This window comes from Mauremys mutica, chromosome 7 (assembly GCF_020497125.1).
Source record: "Mauremys mutica isolate MM-2020 ecotype Southern chromosome 7, ASM2049712v1, whole genome shotgun sequence".
Lineage (NCBI taxonomy): Eukaryota > Metazoa > Chordata > Testudines > Geoemydidae > Mauremys > Mauremys mutica.
This window is the reverse complement of record NC_059078.1, coordinates 54,834,552-54,856,894: the sequence shown is the minus strand read 5'-3', so window position 1 is coordinate 54,856,894 and position 22,343 is coordinate 54,834,552. Positions and strand designations below refer to the sequence as shown.

Below are 22,343 nucleotides of genomic sequence, written 5' to 3'. Positions count from 1 at the left end.
AGACTTCAAAGTCCATATATTATGTTCTTAGCAATATTGGTGAATTTGCTGGCTTGAAAGTCCCTCTGGAACACTTCCAAAGTTTGGATGGGTCATTCAGTCCTTTGTTCAGAGCTTCATTTGTAGAAAAGTTCCTCCAGAGGTAAGAAGCAGGATTGAAGACAACATGGAGATGATGCAGCTGCCTTTTATGGTCCTTTTGCCCTGCGGCTTGTACTTCCTTTGTCCCAAACACAAGCTACCCAGAACACGGCATGGAATTTTGGAAAAGCCTTAGTTCTCTATCCACAGACATACCACGTGCCTTACTGACCCATAAGGTGTATTCCCTGGTTCCTTTCAATGGGTTCATTGTACAGTTGATGACCCTTGATGGGCTGTTGAACAGGCTAGGCAGTGCTGATGCCTATCTGTCTGGGGATGTCACCCAGAAACACAGCACAAGTTTGAAATACAGATATACCATACATGTCTATAACTCACAATACAAAGATGATACAAACAAGATTATTATACTTGACAAATCATAACATTTTCACAGATACCTTACATGGCATATCTTGTCAGATTCCTTGCAATTTTATAATATTGGTATCACAAAGTGTTCCACATATTCTATACAGCATCACACATGTGGAGTAGGGGTCACCCAAGGCCATGGGGCTAATGCGATGACGGAGGCAGGCAAGAGGTGGACAAGATGGGTGCCTGGCTGAGGAGAAGTAGGCCAGAATGAATCGAATAGGTGGTCCTCCCACGTCTCTTGCTTTAGATGGAGCCCCATTGCACCACTCTGCTCTCAGTAATTCTGAGAAATGAGCTTCCCCTTTATGCCATGAAGCGCAATTCTGTTCTCTATAGGTAGGAGCCTCATTAAATGTCACTGGCACAGTCTAATTGGGTAACTTGTCCTTCACACGAGGCGGATGCAACAATATTTAAGTATCTACATTGAGGAAGTAGCTGGGGACAACAGATAAGGGGAGTCATATGGTATTGGCAAGAGCTACTCTACGAAAATTGCTGATGGTGGTTTCAGCCAGCAAAGGTCAGACGTGCTGGCATAGCCTGACAGCGCTCACTTTCATATGTGAGATTTGGCTACAGTGGACTGATGGTGGGGCCAAATTTTTAATAGAGGAGGGTTTTGTGCTGCTGTTCAAAGAGAGGGCTGGGAATTGGGGAGGCAGGCAGTGGATTGCTCAACTTCCAGTCAAAAGCAACTTATTTGTGCAATGCAAATTAAATTACTCGACCCCAGGCTGGACACTCCCATGTGGTAGTCAAGCCCTCACTCTTCCCATATCCAGCTCGATAATGAAAGCAATTAAGTCACCTTTGGTCTCAGTCCTGATTCCCACTCTGAAAGAGGAGATAAGAACCGAGGGACTGATTCTGCTGTCATTCAAACCAGTGACAAACTCCCAGTGACTTCAGCAGGCTTGGGCCTAAAGTCTCTCTTGCCAGTGTGTCAGGGTTGCATGGCCTGTGATTTGACTGCAGTAGTTAACAGAGGATTCTCTCCTGTCCACACTGACACCCGAACCATTAAAACACAGGGCCCAGTGTGACAGTTGTTACTTAAGCACAAATCTAATTGATTTCAATGATCACTTTGCCAAGTGAAGGTGCAGGATCAAGCCTGTGCCTTATGGGTTATGGTTTGTTTGGCCCTTTCTGCATGTTGGCCAGGTAAGACACATGAACTGGACCTCATTTAAAATAGTTCCTCTGATCTTGGGTTTCAGGGGCCCAAGACAGAATTATATTTATCTGGTTATAAATACTTGTAGAGTTTCCATAGGTGTCCAAGTTTTATGCACTGCTGACCAAAGGGAAGCTAGGACAATACGGATTTACCAAAAAATTGCTGTTAAAAGTATTAGGTGACTTTGCTCAGTGGAAGAGATCTCAGATTAGAGAACAGGAAGATCTCACTTTGAAAATCTCCAGGCTCTGGTCAAAACCCTCTTTAGGTAAGGTTTATGTAGATTGCTGAAGGTGGAGGAAGAGTCTCAGGAGAAGAGAAAGAAAGGAAAGATAGAGGAAGAAGGGGGATGTAATTCAATTATTCTCCTCTGTGTATATCTTTCTCGACTATCCTATAGGTATGGGATTACTGTGTCTATAGCAAAGCATCAAAATGAAGTCAGGATTTTTCCTATATTGTTTTCCTGTGCAAGGTATACCATTTTAGCCTTTAGGGACCCTGCACCCTCTCCCACAGCACCTGAGCCCTCACCTCCCCCCGCACCCTTGCCCCAGCCTGGAGCCCTCTCCCGCACCCCAAACCCCCCAGCCTGGAGCCCTCACCCCCCTCCTGCACCCCTGCCCCAGCCTGGTGAAAATGAGTGAGGGTGGGGGAGAGTAAGCGATGGAGGGAGGGGGGATGATTTAGGGGGACAGGGCCTCAGAGAAGGGGTGGGGCATGGGCGTGGCCTTGAGGAGGGGGAGGGCCTCAGGGCAGGCATGTTCGGTTTTGTGCGATTAGAAAGTTGGCAACCCTAGAGAGGGGGTCTCAAGCAGTGAGGTTTAGGGGTCTCCCATCCTCGTAATCTCTCTCCAAATCCCCTTTTCCCTGGTCCTCTTCCCCCCACAGCCGGAAGGGGATTCAGAGGGCATGACTGGCCAGAAGAATGTCACCTGCACTTTTCAAGGTGACTGCTTGCTCTCTTCTCCCCCTCCAGGTCAGTGTCTCATGCTCAGCCTGTCCCTTGTGGTCAAGGCACAGAGGCTGGGTATCTTTTCAGGGCACGTTACTCAGAAATGACCCAAGCTGTGTCTGGTCTAAGATGAGGCACAGCTAGTGAGGCACAATAAATGACAAAACAGTTAGAGCAGGGCCCTATATTCTCACATTCTGCTTGGGAGTAGGGAGACGGGGACTGTTCCATAATTTGGCAACCCCTCACAAGTTAGGAGAGCCCCTTAGTCCATTGGCTTTCTGGCTCCCAGAAGCTTGCTGTCTGAATTCTGATTGGCTAGTGGTGGTAGCTGTATGTTAGCCTCCAGTGAGTTTTGGATGTCCCTTTCCTTGGGATTTGCAGGTTGGACACTGATTGCCACAGTTTAGAGGTAGTGTTTTTCAGTTTGCTTCCCCTCATCCATGCCGCTTCCCACACATGCGCACATCTCTCCCCATCTTCCCTGGAGGATAAGCCTGGGACAGAAATGAAAAAGAGGCAACCGTACATCTTCCTATCTGCAATGCTATGCAGTTCCTTTCTAGTTTGGAAGGATTTTCGCTTTACAGACCTAATTTGTAACAGGGAGAATTTCAAACGCAGCATTAGTTTGAAATGAGCCAGACACAGATCACGCCAGCTGAGTCAAGCAGGAGAAGAGGAGACTTTTATTTCTATTCGTTAATCATTCAGGAAGGAGAGGCTGGCGTTCCCCTTTGCTAGCCTCCTCCTCTTGTGCTGACACGTTTGGTATGAGGCACAGAAGATGCAGGCTGGAAGCAGCCAGGTGAAGGATTTAGTGAAGGTTACATTTCAGGGCAAACCATTATTTACAGAATGACAGAAGTGGGTTTTTAAAGACTTTTATTTCTAATTTGCTTTTTTCTCTTTACTAGGCACCCTTATAACCTCTGCTTAGGTGAGATGTGTTAGTCTTGGGCTGGGGTCTGCATCAGCCTCCTCACCCTCAAAATGGCTGTGAGCCCGTACCGTCCCTACGCAGGCAGAGTAATCACAACATAAGTTTTTCTGCAGCCTCCACTATCTCAGCCCCATGGAGTTGTGATTCATCAGGCTTTGTTCAGCAGGCTCACGTGTCAATGCCTTTGGCTGCCTGTAGACTCTATAGGTTAAAGCTTTTATATGTAAGCAGTGTTTGGGGGGCTATTAGGAATTTTAGCTTGTACTGGGAGGAAGAGCAAATTGCCTAGTTCAGTCTAAGGCAGTATTGCATTGGTAGTGCTAGTGCATTATTTTTCATAACCACTTTGAATTTTATCTGATTTACAGAGAATAATAAGAAAAAATGAAAATGTCTGTAGACCTCGGTGCCTTTTCCAAGTGGAGTAACAGGCTGTATCTCCATTCTATAGCTGGGGAAACAAAGGCACAAAGTGGCCCGAGGTCACAGAGCAAGTTGATGGCCAAGGCAGGGATACCAGGTCCCGGTCTCTCAAGGTTCAGTCCACCAGAGCACAGTTCCCTTAGGGTATGTCTACACTACCAGAGTAGTTCGATTCTACTTAAATCGAATTTGTGGAACCGATATTACAAAGTCGAACGTGTGTATCCACACTAAGGACAGTAATTCGACTTTGTGAGTCCACACTAACGGGGCAAGCGTCGACATTGGAAGCGGTGCACTGTGGGCAGCTATCCCACAGTTCCCGCAGTCCCCGCTGCCCATTGGAATTCTGGGTCGAGCCCCCAATGCCTGCTGGGGGAAAAAAAATGTGTCAAGGGTGGTTTTGGGTAACTGTCGTCATTCAACCATCACTCCCATCCCTCCCTCCCTGAAAGCGCCGGCGGGCAATCAGTTCGTGCACTTTTCTGGTGAGTGACAGTGCAGACGCCACAGCACTGCGAGCATGGAGCCCGCTGCGATCATCGCTGCAGTTATGGCGATTGTCAACTCCTCGCACCTTATCGTCCACCTTTTTCACAGTCAGATGCTGAGAAATCGGGCGAGGAGGCTACGGCAGCGCGGTGAGGACATGAAATCTCAGAGTGGCACAGACCTCTCACAAAGCAAGGGACCCTGCGCCATGGACATCATGGTGGCAATGGGTCATGTTCATGCTGTGGAACGGCGATTCTGGGCCCGGGAAACAAGCACGGACTGGTGGGACCGCATAGTGCTGCAGGTCTGGGATGAATCACAGTGGCTGCGAAACTTTAGGATGCATAAGGGAACTTTTCTTGAACTGTGTGAGTTGCTGTCCCCTGCCCTGAAGCGCAAGAACACCCGGATGCGAGCAGCCCTGACTGTGCAGAAGCGAGTGGCTATAGCCCTCTGGAAACTTGCAACGCCAGACAGCTACTGGTCAGTAGCGAACCACTTTGGCGTGGGCAAATCTACCGTGAGGGTTGCTGTGATGCAAGTAGCCAACGCAATCGTTGAGCTACTGCTCTCAAAGGTAGTGACCCTGGGAAACGTTCAGGTCATCATAGATGGCTTCGCCGTGATGGGATTCCCAAACTGTGGTGGGGCTATAGATGGAACTCACATCCCTATCCTGGGACCGGACCACCAGACCAGCCAGTATATTAACCGAAAGGGCTACTTTTCAATGGTGCTGCAAGCACTGGTGGACCATAGGGGACGTTTTGCCAACATCAACGTCGGATGGCCGGGCAAGGTTCATGACACGCGTGTTTTCAGGAACTCTGGTCTGCTTAGACGCCTGCAGGAAGGTAGTTTCTTCCCGGACCACAAAATAACTGTTGGGGATGTGGAGATGCCTATAGTGATCCTCGGGGACCCAGCCTACCCGCTAATGCCCTGGCTCATGAAGCCCTATACAGGCGCCCTGGACAGTGACAAAGAACTCTTCAACTACTGGCTGAGCAAGTGCAGAATAGTGGTGGAGTGTGCTTTCGGACGTCCCAAGGGGAGATGGAGAAGCTTACTGACTCGCTCAGATCTCAGCGAAACCAATATCCCCATTGTTATTAAAGCTTGCTGTGTGCTGCACAATCTCTGTGAGAGCAAGGGGGAGACCTTTATGTTGGGATGGGAGGTTGAGTCAAATAGCCTGGCTGCTGATTACGCCCAGCCAGACAGCCGTGCGATTAGAAGAGCCCAGCGGGAAGCGCTGTGCATCCGGGAGGCTTTGAAAGCTAGGTTCCTCAGGGAGCAGGGTAACCTGTGACTATTAAGTTTGTGTACAGAGAAGCTGAACCTGCCCCCGTTTCATTACCTAGCTAATGTTGACTATCCTCTGCAGTTACATACCCCGTTCACCCCCTTCCAACGCACGCTTAAAAATAAAATACATGGAACTTTGTTAATTAACACCGTTTTCTTTATTACTGATTTCACGGTAAAGGGTTGAAACTGGGACGCAGACTGTGGTGGGTAGGGTGTGTAGTGAATTAAAGACCGCTTCTAAACTTGAGGAATGACAGGTTCCTGCTCCTAGAGCGGTCCGCAGTGGCGGACTGGTTGTTTCAATGGAGCCTGCCACCCCTCCTTTTCGGGACTCTGTGTGTGGGGGCTATGTGACTTTGTGGCGGGGGAGGATGGTTACAGATCCCCTGCTGCGTGGCTCTGTGATCCAGGATAAGGACCGCTGCATAAGATCTCTAACCGCCCTCCCCCGTCACAAAGTCACATAGCCCCCCACACACAGAACATGAAAACCACCTCCCAGACTGACCAGGGTGCCTAGTGACTGCACTGTGTGTGTGACCTGCTGCTGAACATGCCCCCGTGTCTGTACCCTGGTAAAGGTGACTGTCCTGTCCAATTACCAACCCCCTTCCCCCCCTTCAAACACAGTCTCCTCTAAAAGAACATGACGGAAACAGTAATTAACAGAAAAGTATTTTTTATTATCAACTAGACAGTTAGGGGATGGAACTGGGACGGGGGCTTGGGTGAGGCGGGAAGGAAAGGACTTATCAACATTTTGGGAATGAGAGCCTTCCTGTAATTGAGCACTGTGCAGGGGTGGAGTGACAGTTTTCACGGCCCCTGCCGCCCCTCCTTCTTGGTACTTTGGGTGAGGGGGGTATGGGACTTTGTGGCGGGGGAGGGCGGTTAGAGATAGACTGCAGTGGGGCTTTGTCCTCCTGCCTCCGGTCCTGCAGAACATCCACAAGGCACCGGAGCGTGTCCGTTTGCTCCCTCATTAGTCCAAGCAGCATTTGAGTCGCCTGCTGGTCTTCCTGCCGCCACCTGTCCTCCCGTTCCCTGTGTGAGCGCTGGTACTGCGACATGTTCTCCCTCCACTGGGTCTGCTGGGCCGCCTCGGCTTGGGAGCAGCCCATAAGTTCCGAGAACATCTCGTCCCGTGTCCTTTTCTTTCGCCGCCTAATCTGCGCCAGCCTCTGTGAGGGGGATACCGGGGTAGGTCGGGAGACAATCGCAGCTGTGTGATGGGGAAAAAGGGAGTGAATTCCTTACAAAGATACATTTTTGCGAACAATGAACATAGTCTAGTCTGTCTCTGTAAACAAGACCATGCACAGCACCTATCTCATGCGCACTCAGGACCAGTTTGAATTTTCGGCCTTCGCATTCAGTGCCTGGGGTCTTGCAATGGAGATCAGACAAGCGGGGCAGGACAGCAGAATTCGTGTAGCAGGCAGACATGGTAAGCCGTAGACTTTTGGCTGCTTAAAACTTAATTTATAGCAGTGCCCTCCTTTCAGGGTCAAAGCAATGCTCCTAGCGTTGGCCAGTTCCTGCTGCCGGCAATCCGGAAAGCATGAACTCTGCCCCTGTCCCACCCCCTCGCGGCTGTCCCTGGGAAAGATCCCTGTATGCTGCCCCTGTCCCGCCTCCACCACGTGGCTGTAAACCACCGGTTATAGTTATGTAAAGGAACAGGCAAGCAGTCCCAATACTAACATTCCCCTAATTCAAAGCAGGCCACCATGAGTGAGATCACCCTGATGAGGATCAGTGACACAGATAAAGCCCGCATGCTGCGTGAAAGCCAGCAAAAACCAGGGCCCTATGCCGCCATGCTCGTCGAGGCAATGATACCAGACTACCTGATGATAGCCTGGCGCGGAAAAGTGTGCCACCATGGAGGACGCAATAAGGCCGCTCTCCCCAGGAACCTCATGCAGAGGCTTTTCAATTACCTCCAGGAGAGCTTCGTGGAGATCTCCCATGAGGATTTCTGTTCTATCCCCATATGTATTGACCTTCTTTTCGCATAGTTAATATTCCTGTTCTGTTAAAAATAAATGTTTACATGTTTAAAGCACTTACCGACTGATCCTTCCCCTGATTCAGGGTCCGGGATAATGGCTGGGGAGGGTTGGTAGGGGATCTCCGTGAGGGTGATGAAGAGATCCTGGCTGTCGGGGAAATCAGCGCTGTAAGTGCTGTCGACTGCCTCGTCCTCCTCATCTCCTTCCTCATCTTCCCTGTCCGCGAACATTTCCGAGGAACCGGCCGTCGACACTATCCCATCCTCAGAGTCCACGGTCAGTGGTGGGGTAGTGGTGGCGGCTGCACCTAGAATGGAATGCAGTGCCTCGTGGAAACGGCATGTCTGGGGCTGGGCTCCAAAGCGTCCGTTTGCCGCTTTGGTCTTCTGGTAGCCTTGTCTCAGCTCCTTGATTTTCACGCGGCACTGCGTTGCATCCCGGCTGTATCCTCTCTCTGTCATGGCTTTAGAGATCTTCTCGTAGATCTTCGCATTCTGTTTTTTGGAGCGCAGCTCCAAAAGCACAGACTCATCGCCCCACACAGCGATCAGATCCAAGACTTCCCAATCAGTCCATGCAGGGGCCCTCTTTCTATTCTGAGATTGCATGGACACCTCTGCTGGAGAGCTCTGCATCGTTGCCAGTGCTGCTGATCTTGCCACGATGTCCAAACAGGAAATTAGATTCAAACTGGCCAGACAGGAAAAGGAATTCAAATTTTCCCGGGGCTTTTCCTGTGTGGCTGGTCAGAGCATCTGAGCTCGGACTGCTGTCCAGAGTGTCAACAGAGTGGTGCACTGTGGGATAGCTCCCAGAGCTATTAGCGTCAAATTCCATCCACACCTACCCTAATTCGACATGGCCATGTCGAATTTAGCGCTACTCCCCTCGTCGGGGAGGAGTACAGAAATCGAACTAAAGAGACCTGTATGTCGAACTAAATAGCTTCATTGTGTGGACGGGTGCAGGGTTAATTTGATTTAACGCTGCTAAATTCAACATAACCTCCTAGTGTAGACCAGGCCTTAGTGATGCATCGAAGCTGCAAAGTTTAGATCCAGATCTGAATTTCCCAAAGCTAGGGGTGTTTGAGAGCTTTGATTTGGGATAGGGTTTACATTTTAGTAGGTGGATATTTTCAGTATCTGGCATATGGCAGACCCTTTCATTAGTTCTGCATTAGGCTATTATGGAAATATATTGCCTATTTAAGTGATTTAAAATGGGAGGCAGTTACATGAGCACTTCCTTTTAACACATCTGAAGATCTTTGGATTGGTGTCAAGTGTCCAGGTCAAGCTGTGGGCATGATGCAGTCATAGAAGAGAGGTGTGAAGAGAATAATATCTCATTATTTGGCACTCCTCCATCTGCAGGAAAAGTGTCCTACTGCAGCTGTGATGGGATACGTGGGGCAGCCCAAGGGAAACAATAACTGTGTCACAATGGACAGGGGCTGTCTGAGGTTGATGCACGTTGGTGTAAGTTTCTCTCTCTCACCGGGGCAGTTCTCTGCCTTGCAAGCCCATACTAGGAGCTCTCTAAATCTTATAAACAATGTATATTTATAACTGACAGCTCAGCTGGGCTTGCTCAACTACTTCATAGCTGTTCCAGCATGCTGAAAAGTAGGGTGAGTCCAAAGAATAAATAATTGTTCCCTTGCAGAAGGTTCGTAAGCTAGGTGTGTCCTGGCTCCAAGGCACGGTTTAACCTGTGCTTATGTTTCAGATCAGTCCAGTGTTCTCATTTCCTTAGGCTAGTTTCTTAAATAATTGATTAAGCCCTGGTTTGATCATTATCCTCCTCCCCTGGGGCCATTAAAGGACTTTGCTTGGTGGTTGCAACGTTGCAAGTGAATGTTGCTTAGGACAGGTCTACAGTACAGACCTGTATCTGTATAACTACATCACTCAGGGGTATGAAAAATCCACACCCCTGAGTGACATAGTTATATCGACCACACACACACACACACACACACACACACCAGTATGTCAGCAGGGGAGCTTCTCCGGTCGCCATAGCTACCACTTTTTGGGGAGGTGAATTAACTACGCTAATGGGAGCAGCTGTCCAGTTGCTGTAGGAGCATCTTCCTTAAAGTGCTACAGCGGTTCCACTGCACCGGCGCAGTTATGCTGCTGCAGAATTGTATGTGAAGACAAGTTCTAAGTTAGGCCCCGACCTTGCAGTTGGATCTGTGCATTCCCCCCGACAAAGTCCGTCAAGCTTTGTGTGGGCGCAGGGATCCACCTGCTCTGATCTGACAGCAGTACAGGGCCTGAGACCCAGACCCTCAAAGGTATTTGGTGCCTGACTCCCATTGGAGTCTAGGGGAATTAGGTGACTAGGGCCATAGGCGCAGACTCCGTGGGTGCTCCGGGGCTGGAGCCTCTACCGGGGGAAAAATGGTTTTGCTGAGCACCCACTGGCAGCCCCCCATCAGCTCCCCCAGCCCCTCCTGCCAACCAGCGGGCCCCAAGGAGCAGTGCATCCCCCCTGCCTCCTGCCCGCCTCCTGCAGATGTTCCGCGGCATGCTGGAGGCTGGGAGGGAGGGGGGAGGAGTGAGGATGCTGTGTGCTCGGGGGCGGGAGTGGAACTGGACAGGAAGAGGCAGGGTGGAGTTAGGGCAAGCGTGGGGCCTTGGAGAAGGGGTGGAGTGGGGGCAGGGCTGGGGCAGAGCCGGAGGTTAACCACCCCCCGGCAATTTGAAAAGTCGGTGCCTGTGACTAGGGCTATGGCTCACTACACCTTCTGTGTCTCAGTGGTGTTAACCCTTCCTCCCCCCCCCCCGTTCCCTGAGTGACATAAGTTACACTGACCGAAGCGCTGGTGGGCACAGCACTATGTCCATGCTGGTGTGCACAGCACCCACCGTGTGGGTGGGAGAGAGCTTCTCCCACCCACATGGCTTCTGCCGCTTGCGGAGGCATAGATGCTGGAACTATTTGTATAGTGGAGGTGCTGAAAGCCATTGAATAAAACTGTAAACTCTGTATATGATGGAAACTACTTCAAACCAGGGGGTGTAGCAGCACCCCTCGTTCCAGTACCTACACGTGAAGGTGGTTTATTGTGCTGATGAGAGCTCTCTCCTGGCAGTATAGAGTGTCTTCACCAGATGTGCTGCAGCGGCACAGCTGTACCACTGTAATTGTAGACATGCAACACTTTAAGTGCAGATACCTTTGTGAATATGAGCCTCAGTTTCTAAAGTCTCCTTTTAACATAAAGTGGAAAAAATGAGTAATTTAGTTCATCAGTCTGAAATGTAAAGCTTTAGACTTTTCTCTGTTTTCCTCTATGAATATTGCACTAGCGGTACTTCTGCGTAGTGGCTTTCCTCCCACAATCTCAAACTGCTGTATACACACTTAGGGCATGGCTACATTTGCGAGTTAGAGCGCATTAAAGCAGCCCCGGGCGCCTTAACTCCCAACCCGTCCACACTGGCAAGGCACTTAGAGCACCTGGACTCTGCAACTGGAGCGCTCCTGGTACTCCACCTCCATGAAGAGCATAATGCTTGTTGCGCCTCGGCTGAAACACCCCAGCATCAGTGTGAAGGAGGTGTTGCATTACTGCGCTTTGATCGGCCTCCAGAAACATCCCATAACCCCTTAAGTCAAGTGGCCACTCTTGTCATTGTTTTGGAATCGGCTGTAGGAATGCGGATATGCCCTTTCAAAGCTCCGTTTCTGACAGCTGACATGCTTATCTGCTCTGGGACAAAGCAAGCCATTAGGGTGGAATGTTGCTTGGTGTGAGTGTGTGAGAGAGAGGTGGGGGAGGGGGGGTCTGAACTGACAAGAGAGCACACACTCAGCACCCCAAAAAGCCACACTCACTCTCTCTCTCTCCTCCCACATACACACAACACACTCCCTGTCACACTCCACCCCACCCCCTGCATTTGAAAAGCACGTTGCAGCCACTTGAATGCTGGGATAGCTACCACAATGCACTGCTCTTTGTGATGTTGCAAAAGCTGCTAATGTGGCCACACCAGTGCGCTTGCAGCTGTCAGTGTGAACAGACTGCAGCTCTTTCCCTACTGTGCTCTCCGAAGGCTGGTTTAACTCAAAGCGCTCTACATCTGCAAGTGTAGCCATGCCCTTATTAAGGCTTGCAATCCCTGGTAAGCTTAGTCAGGGATCACTTGACCCAGCACTGAATGCACTCACCTCTGAGGAAAAGCACAGGAGCTGTTTAACAGGGCAACAGCTTAGGACAAGAAGCCAAGCATACTGTGTTGAGCTGAAAGAGCAAAGCGAGTTTAAGGGAGACAGACTGTAACTAGCTGAATTGGAATTATGCTAGGATGCTATGATGAATGTCACTGCTTTTACCGCACCTTCTGTAAGCTCTGTAATTACCACAGGTGTTAATGAGCTCGGTTTAGCATCTGACCTAGGGCAGTCAAGCGATTTAAAAAAAATCAATTGCGATTAATCTCACTGTTAAACAATAATAGAATACCATTTATTTAAATATTTTTGGATGTTTTCTACGTTTTCAAATATATTCATTTCAATTACAACACAGAATACAAAGTGTACAGTGCTCTATATTTATTTTTTATTACAAGTATTTGCACTGTTAAAAAAATAAAAGGGAAAGAAATAGTATTTTTCAATTCACCTAATACAAGTACTGTAGTGCAGTCTCTTCATCGTGAAAGTTTAACTTACAAATGTAGAATTATGTACAAAACAACTGCATTCAAAACCAAAGCAATGTAAAATTTTAGAGCCTGCAAGTCCACTCAGTCCTACTTCTTGTTCAGCCAATCGCTCAGACAAACAAGTTTGTTTACATTTGCAGGAGATAATGCTGACCACGTTTTGTTTACAGTGTCACCTGAAAACGAGAACAGGCATTCTCATGGCACTGTTGTAGCCAGTGTCACAAGATATTTACGTGCTAGATGCACTAAAGATTCATATATCCCTTCATGCTTCAGCCACCGTTCCAGAGGATGTGTGTCCATACTTATGACAGGTTCTGCTCAATAACAATCCAAAGCAGTGTGGACCGACTCATGTTCATTTTCATTATCTGAGTCTGATGCCACCAGCAGAAGGTTGATTTTCTTTTTTGGTGGTTTGGATTCTGTAGTTACCGCATCGGACTGTTGCCCTTCTAAGACTTCTGAAAGCATGCTCCACACCTCGTCTCTCTCAGATTTTGGAAGGCACTTCAGATTCTCAAACCTTGGGTCGAGTGCTGTAGCTATCCTTAGAAATCTCACATTGGTACCTCCTTTGCCTTTTGTCAAATCTGCAGTGAAAGTGTTCTTAAAATGAACACGTGCTGGGTCATCATTTGAGGCTGCTATAACATGAAATATATGGCAGAATGCAGGTAAAACAGAGATGGGGACGTACAGTTCTCCCCCAAGGAGTTCAGTCACAAATTTAATTAACGCATTTCTTTTTAACGAGCGTCATCAGCATGCAAGCATGTCCTCTAGAATGGTGACTGAAACATGAAGGGGTATACGAATATTTAGCGCATCTGGCATGTAAATGTTTTGTGACGCTGGCTACAACGGTGCTTTGAGAACGCCAGTTCTCACTTTCTGGTGACATCATAAATAAGAAACGGGCAGCATTATCTCCCGTAAATGTAAACAAACTTGTTTGTCTTAGCGATTGGCTGAACAAGAAGCAAGACTGAGTGGACTTGTAGGTTCTGAAGTTTTATGTTTTGTTTTTTTGAGTGCAGTTATGTAACAAAAAAATTCTACATTTGTAAGTTGCCATTTCATGACAAAGAGATTGCACTACAGTATTTGGATAAGGTGAATTGAAAAATACTATTTCTTTTGATTATAAATATTTGCACTGAAAAAATGATAATCAAAAATAATATACACTTTGATTTCAGTTACAACCCAGAATACAATATATCTGAAAATGTAGAAAAACATTCAAAATATGTAATACATTTCAATTGGTATTCTATTAACAGTGCGATTTAAAACTGTGATTAATCACAATTAATTTTTTTAATCGCAATTAAATTCTTTGAGTTAATCACATGAGGTAACTGGGATTAATCGACAGCCCTAATCTGACCTAAAATATGAGGCCCTCCAGAGATGCTGTGCCCTCATCGATGTGCTGGTTAGGTCAGCACTATGACCTCAGCCACATCCCATTGACCTGAATGAGAGTCTTTCCGTTTACCTCAGTGGGCTTTGAAACAGGCCTATAGTGCAGGTGTCTCCCAAGCCTCTGCATGCTGGCTGCCTTGTGACAGAATCGGGGCTGACAGATTCTTCCTAAAAGTGAGGGGGGAGGCCCCACCCCCTCTGTGGCCCTGCCTCTGCACTTTCCCCCCAAGACCCTAGCCAACCCAGAAGCCGGAGCCAGGCCAGGGAGTGGGGGCCTCCACCTGCCCAGGGTTGGGGCTGAGAGCAGCCCCCACCCAGGCAGATGGAGGGTCCGTGGCTCTCCACAGCTGCCCATGTGGCTCTTTCCCCGACCTGGCTCCGGCTTCTGGTCTGGCCTGGGGGTGGGGCCTCGGGGGCCATGGTAAGAATGGCGTGGGCAGCTGTGGGGAGCCACGGACCCTCTGTCTGCCCTGGGTGGGTGGTCTGGGGGTGGGCAGGCCAGGGGATGCTCTCTGGCCTTCCCACCCTTGGCAGGTGGAGGGTCTGCGGCTCCCCAGAGCTGCCCGGGCTCCCCGTGCCACTCTCACCCAGGCTGGGCTCCAGCTTCCGGCCTGACTGGGGGGCATGGCCTTGGGGGGGAAGCAGAAGAGCAGGGGGCCATGCCCGTGGTGAAAAGTGGGTGGGCCTTGGCCCCCCTCTGTTCCAGTGCCCCTGGACAGGATCACAGCACAGGCTGGTACAGAACCTTGCAGGTGCAGAGACAGAACCATTGCTCAGATTAGAGGACATCTAGCTCCCATTTCCTCTGGAGTCCAGAGAAGTGGGTCTTGCAGTGCATCAGTGAATCATTTTGCTAGTGTTTAAAAAATGGAAATGTGGAAGAGGAGCCTGAGTGCATGTCAGTGCTCACAGTGGGGCACAGTTCTGCATAAGCTAGGCAAAACCCAATAGAAGCGCCGATGTGCCTGGGTATGTTAATATTCTGCATGGCCCTCTGCCTGCCATCCCTAAATTTTATAGTGCTCACAGCAGCACCTGTTAGATGTGGGATTAAATTTCTAATGCTTTGCCTATGTATGCAGAACATCCCATCCTGCTTGAATTGCTCCATTTTTACCTTCAAGTCGCTTACTTCAAAGTGGGAATTATTATCTTGCAACTATTTTTGGTTTTAATTGACTCATTAAAATTAGAGATGAGGCCTAAACCAAAATCTCAGGCCCAAACCTCACCCCTGTGCTCAGATCTGTAAGCGCGTGATCCAGATCTGAACTTGTGTAGCTGCCTTCCGTGGTGTACGTTTCTCTGTAATGCTTCTGACACACTGTTTTTGGTGGATTGCCTGTTTCCGTTACTAAGGAGCGTGCCTTCCTAATTGCCCATTGTGAGGCCCTCCATGGTGGAGAGCAGTTGTGTTCAGTTGCAGAATGTTAGAGTTGCTGAGCGCACTCGCGTGCGCTCTCTCTCTCTCTCTCTCTCTTAGACTTTGTTCATTCTTGGTCGTTTTCCTTAGTCTAAAATAAGTGATCTAGGTGAAGAAATAAATGTTTGAAGTTTGCATATGGGGAAAAGATGATATCCCCATATCTATGATTCAAAGCAAAACCGTGGACTCTAATACTTAGGGATTTGGGGGAAATTGGTATCTGGATCTAAACTCCGCCACCCTTTTATTTAAAACATACCTTTAATATTGAATTCTCTTGCCCCGCCCCCACTACCCACTCCTTGACATCAACCAGACAACACTGTGGGCTTTGTCAACTGTTTCTGAAATTTATCTGGGATGTCACTTTGAAGGGACTAGAAATTGTATTGAAGAATCCAGTTTCTCTTGGGTTGTTACCTTCTTATTCTCTTGTAGGTAACTCCTGGCAGCAAAGCAGCAATAGCCAATTTATGTATAGGAGATGTCATCATGGCAATTGATGGGGAGAACACAGATAACATGACACACTTAGAAGCGCAGAACAAAATCAAGAGCTGCATAGATGAGATAACTCTGACAGTTGGCAGGTAAGTCACTGAGAGGATGTGCTCATCCTGGGGGCAACCGTTGTTGTGTTGTACTTTGATGGCAATAATATCTGATTTAGCTTATCTGTCCTGGCCTCTTTTCTGGGTTAAGTGGCATGGTTTGGATTGCAACAATGAATTGTGGGTCAGCCTTTAAACTTAATGCTGTTTTGCATGTGTTCACTATTCTTTGGCACAATGAAAACAGCAGTCCAAGTGGCCAATTGGCTGATAGTTGGACACGTTGCTAGGCCTGTTCTGTGATTCCTGACAGGAGGAAACCGAAGGAAGGTAAGTAGCTGGGATCTTTTCATCCTAGTGGACGTGTAAGACCAAAGTAATAGCACTCTAGCAGACCCTGAGTTTTATTTTTAAGCACTAAGATACCCCTGTCGTCGTAGTAACTAATAATCAAGGTGGAAGAGTAACCACGAGCATGCATCTTCATGATGAATTAATTTAACACTATGTGGCTTCCTGCTCTATGAGCCATAAGCCAGCCAGTTCTGGCCACATAAAGGATACTAGCAAGAATTAGATGTACCTTTTAAAGTTTAATGGAGTTGCTCACTCAAACAATGCAGACTGACATGGTGCCCATACTGCAGTGTTTTACTCAAATTTCTTTCAGTAGCTCAGTGCTTCTGCCTTTCATTACTTTTGGTGGCCCATGATGAACTGTACTTGAAGTGGGATGCATGCAGCTCGACAGCAGGCCATGTGGGTGACTGCAAGAATAGCATTGCAAATTGCCAGTGCATCATTTGAATGTGAACTCACCTGTTGAGTTCTAGGGATGAAATGCCCTCAGTAATCAGGGAACAGCTGTGCAAACCACGGCCTTTGTGTCTGTTAGATAAAATGATTGATTGGACCAAGCTTTCGAGCCACACACACCTCTTCTGTCACCAACAGCAGTTGGTCCAATAAGAGATATTACCTCACCCACCTTCTGTCTCTAATATCCTGGGACTGACATGGCTACAACTACATTGCATACATGTTAGATAAAATATCTGTTTAGTACCCTTGTAGCAGAGAGGGAGCAGTAAAGTCATAGAATGCTGCACTAGTTGAGACTAAAGGAAAGACGTGAGTAGCCTATGGAGGCTGTTCAAACTGGCTTTAAATCTCCCTGCGTAAGCTCCACAGATGGTTTGATAAAGTCTTCAGCATTGTGGGTAGCAGTTGAAGTTCCCCCTGAAGCCTAGATATCTGTGTCAGATACCATTGCATGGATTCATCTTAACCTACAAGAGCCATAAAGTGTTTTTCTTTAGTTCTGCCACTGAGCCAATCCTGAGTCATTATTGTAGGGCACAGACGTCTCGCCTCATCTTCCATTCTGAGCTCTCGGGAGAGAGACTTCTCGTTTCCCCTGCTACTCCCAGCCTGGCATTTGTACCATATGCACACAGAGGCACAGCGAAGGGGAAAGTGTGATCTCCTTCTGCTAGGCCCATTGCTTTTTAAAGATCTGGGGTCTGATGTTTCAGAGGTACCGAGGACTTGCAGCTCCCATTGACTTCATTTGTCACTTCTGGAAATTTGGTCCTTAGGAGCCTTCTTTGTTGCTCCTCTTTCCTCCACAATAAGCTTTCAATCTTCCCTTCCTTCCCCAGAGGGTATCTGCAAACTGCCTGCTTTGCCAGTGTCCTTGGAGTTGCTGTCTCTGAGGTGGTGCTGGGGGACTTGTTGGGGGGGCAAGGGGGCTCCACAGCCAAGGGCTGATCCGCAGTATTGAGAATTCTAATGTTGTTTGGTTAGTTCCAATAGTTCACCAGGCGCTTCCCAGTCCAATAAGAGGTCGTGCTGCCTGCCCAAAGGAGCTGACAATTGAAAGCTGGGACTGGGTGCAGTGAAAGTGGTGTGACTAGCCTGGGTTAGGCCTGTCATTTCTCATGATCAGGACGGTGAAGAATATAACTTGGAAGCCCTCCTGTAGGGAAGTGTGTGTGCCCCTTTGAAGTAGCCTGTTTCCCCCTGGGTGGGTCTGGTTGGCCGGCAATTGAGGAGGGCAGAGCTGGTAGAGCCTGTGGGTAAGTGCACCCTTACAGATCATTTAGTCTGTTAAATGTGTGTGCTAATATTAATCAGCGAGTCATTTATTTTATGGCTGCCCTTTGCACATTTCATTAGCATCCCAGCAAAATAATTTTAACCAGCTGGGCAGGCATGCAGAGCTGGGCAGTGGTTCTGAATGGACATAATCAACTTAGTTTTGCAGTGCGCTCTCCATACAGAGCATCACCAAATGCTCAATGGGATCATTTTCTATTGTGCTGATGCGCTCAGGAAATGAGTGCTGTATGCCAAAACGAGCTCCATGCTTCGTCCTGGGGTTTGTGGTCCGCATTGCCCCAGAGGAGCGCAGCTGTCACACTGGTTCAAGAAATTTGGTCTTTGTAGCTGGGGCTTGATCTATGAGTTGCTTTAAAAATCAGGACCAAGGCCTTAAACTGGCATCAGAAGCTTCCTGGGAGCCAGTGGAGGGATTTGAGTCCAGGCATGATGTGCTCATGGCGCCCTAGTTCATGGAGAAGGTGAGCAGATAAAGTCTGTGCATCATCTTCAGAGTCATGCTTCAGCTACAGTAATCCAGCCTGGAGGTGATGAATGCATGGATCACTGTGACCAGGTTTTCTTCTGGGAGAAGAGGATGAAGTTTCCTAATGAGCTGGAGGTGGAAGAAGTAGAGAAGAACGATTGGAGCTGCTGTAGTGCTGGGCCATCTACTCCCGGTGTGTCATGTGTCATGTAGATGGATTAACAGTTCCTTGTGGTCCACTGTGTCAAAGGCTGAAGAGAGGTCCAGCAGTGGAGCATGGAGATCTTACCTGTGCCCATGGCCAGGAGAGGCTTGCCTTTTAGGGTCACTAGAGCTGACTCTGTGCTTTGGCCTGGTCTGAGCCCTGATTGTGGGGCATCCAGGATTTTGGTTGATGTCATGTGTTGTTGGAGCTTGTTGCTTCCTTCTTTCTCAGTTATTTTGCCCAGGGACGGGAGGTTGGAGACTAGTAGTGGAAAAGGTTCCTCAGGGCTGGGTTGAGTGTTGGTTTCTTGAGGATAGGGGAAATTACTGCATATTCCAAGGAGCTTGTTAGGTGTGTTTCTCTAAAGAAGGCATTAACTGTTTCCATTAGTAGTGGACATAGTTGTTCTTCACTGGCTTTCACCAGCCAGAAGGACATGGATCCGTTTCACAGGTTGTGCTCTAGTATTTTTCAGGGCTTATAGAAATGTAGGTCTGGAGGGGACCTCAAGAAGTCATCAAGTCTAGTCCCCTGTGCTATGGCAGGACCAAGTAAACCTAGATCATCCCTGATGGGTGTTTGTCCAGCTTGTTTTCAAAAGCTTGTAGTGATGGGGACTCCACGACCTCCCTTGGAAGCCTGTTCCAGAGTTTAACTACTGTTAGAGTTAGAAAGTTTTTCTTAATCTCTAACCTAAATCTCTCTTGCTGCAGATTAAGCCCATTACTACTTGTCCTACCTTCAGTGTACATGGAGAACAATTGATCACCATCCTTGTTATAACAGCCCCGAACATATCTGAAGACTGTTATCAGATTCCCCCTCAGTCTTCTTTTCTGAAGACTAAACATGCCCAGTTTTTTAACCTTTCCTCATAGATCAGGTTTCCTTTGATCATTTTCTTGAACTTTGGCGTGTGTGAAGGGGCCAAATGCAGTCAGAGGGGATTGGGGGGGCTGAGGATGGAGGTAATGCAAACTGGTCCAGGGTGGAATGTTCTTTTCCAGTTAGTTCCATACGTATCCAGTTAATCTGAATGATGAAGTATGCAGACAACTCTTCACGTCAGCTGATGCTTGGGTCTGGTCCCTGAGCTAAGCAGAATGGGTTGATGAGCCTGTTCACTGTGTTAAATAGCGCTGTTGGCTGAGATGACCCAGTAGTCCTACGGCTGTGCTGGGCAGAGCATCAAGGACACTCAGCACAGTGGATGCAATGTGCTTGGCCACTGGAAGGCTTCCTGTGGGAGAGGAGTCCCTTGCTCACAAGTGACTTGTCCAAACTCTGTCAGCAAATTGATGGCAGGGATGGAGCTTAGGAGCTCCTGGCTTCTCCACCTGTGGTGCCTAGTCCCTGTCATTCATGCTTCTGATCTGTTGAGAGAGTGTTTGTTCCTTTGTTCACAGTGAAAAGAAAGGAAGATGGAAAACAGAGTGGTAAGCTGAATTCTTCCTGTAAGTGTTTCTATGGGCTTTTGCTTCTGGAAGAAACTGACATAATGGCTTAAATGAATGGTGTTTGTGGGGCAAGAGATACTTCGCTCACTCCGTTTTCTGGAGTGTCAAATAAACCAGCAGAAAACAAAAGCCCTAAAGACTATCCACAGGGGCTCATTGGAAATGGAAACAGATAATACAGCTGGTAAGGAGACTGTTAATAATCCCAGATGGCTTCTCTGCAAGCAAAGAAGGTGACTGCAGTCAGGTGTGCAGAAGTATTCCACCAAGCCGTGAGACAAATAGGCGAACCAAAGCCAGTGACCGCCCTTGCCTACAAAGCTATTCATAGGGTGCGTGGAGCAGAAAACTGGAACAATTCCTCAGATACATTCCTCCGTGGGGAGGGAGCTGTTCAAAAACAGAGAACCAAAAGCCCAATATCAAAATGCTTTTCTGGAAACAAATAGGATCTTCAGGATTAGGTTCAGCTCCATAAGCCCTAATGAAGTGTTAACAGTTAGTCCTGCTGATCCACAACTGAAATTTATACTATTACCATGATGCCTCGCAGGCTATACAAGGGTATTACTGACAGAGGCAGGTTAATATTTACTGGGGCCTTGGGCCCAAATAATATAATATTGCCTCAATAGGTGGTTCTTCTCTCACCATGAGTGGTCCCTCCACCCAGAGGTCATCAGGACCATCTTCTACAGGTGGGGGAACTCCTCAAGTGGACCTATTTGCTACCAGGCAAAACAGAAAATGCCACCGATTTTGCTCCCTAACAGGTCTCAACAGCGGTTCACTATCCGATGCCTTTCTCCTGTCATGGGCAGGTGCCCTGATGTATGCCTTCCCACCTATCCCACTTATCAGCAAGGTCCTTCTGAAGATCAAGAGGGACAAAGTGCAAGTCATTATGATAGCCCTGGCATGGCCTCACCAGTATTGGTTCAGCATGCTCATGGACTTAGTGGTGGAGCCCCATAGATGCTTCCCCAACAACCCAGACCTGCTCTCATATGACCACAGATGGTTGCTGCACCCGAACCTTGCCTCCCTGCACCTGACAGCATGGATGCTGTGTAGCCAAGCCTTGAGAAACAGGCCTGATCTGCACAGGTCCAGCAGATCCTATTAGAAAGCAGAAAACCCTCTACCAGAGCAACTTACCTGACTAAAGCGGCAAAGAATCCTGTGGCACCTTATAGACTAACAGACGTTTTGCAGCATGAGCTTTCGTGGGTGAATACCCACTTCTTCGGATGCAAGTAGTGGAAATTTCCAGGGGCAGGTTTATATATGCAAGCAAGAAGCAAGCTAGAGATAACGAGGTTAGTTCAATCAGGGAGGATGAGGCCCTGTTCTAGCAGTTGAGTGAAAACCAAGGGAGGAGAAACTGGTTCTGTAGTTGGCAAGCCATTCACAGTCTTTGTTTAATCCTGAGCTGATGGTGTCAAATTTGCAGATGAACTGGAGCTCAGCAGTTTCTCTTTGAAGTCTGGTTCTGAAGTTTTTTTGCTGCAGGATGGCCACCTTAAGATCTGCTATTGTGTGGCCAGGGAGGTTGAAGTGTTCTCCTACAGGTTTTTGTATATTGCCATTCCTAATATCTGATTTGTGTCCATTTATCCTTTTCCTTAGAGACTGTCCAGTTTGGCCGATGTACATAGCAGAGGGGCATTGCTGGCATATGATGGCATATATTACATTGGTGGACGTGCAGGTGAATGAACCGGTGATGGTGTGGCTGATCTGGTTAGGTCCTGTGATGGTGTCACTGGTGTAGATATGTGGGCAGAGTTGGCATCGAGGTTTGTTGCATGGATTGGTTCCTGAGCTAGAGTTACTATGGTGCGGTGTGCAGTTACTGGTGAGAATATGCTTCAGGTTGGCAGGTTGTCTGTGGGCGAGGACTGGCCTGCCACCCAAGGCCTGTGAAAGTGTGGGATCATTGTCCAGGATGGGTTGTAGATCTGGCTAAGTGGAAGTGCTTTGCCTGATGGGTGTCGGAACAGAAATTTTCTTCAGCTCAGACTTCTTTACCATCCATTCTGGAATACCTGCTCCATTTAAAGCACCAAGGTCTGGCAGCCATATCAGCTTTCCACCCTCACATTCAGGGTAGATCAGTCTTCTCTCATAAAATGACAATCAGAT

At 48.1% G+C, this 22,343-nt stretch overlaps 1 protein-coding gene across 3 annotated transcripts in view; it reads left to right on the top strand.

The window, feature by feature from the left end:
* Nucleotides 1-22,343, top strand: part of PDLIM1 (PDZ and LIM domain 1) — an 88,271-nt gene that overhangs the window by 16,503 nt on the left and 49,425 nt on the right. For all 3 annotated transcript variants that reach the window (XM_045024160.1, XM_045024163.1, XM_045024161.1), the window contains exon 2: nt 15,837-15,988. In XM_045024160.1, coding sequence (XP_044880095.1) covers nt 15,837-15,988 — 152 coding nt within the window. The remainder of the gene's footprint in view (nt 1-15,836; nt 15,989-22,343) is intronic.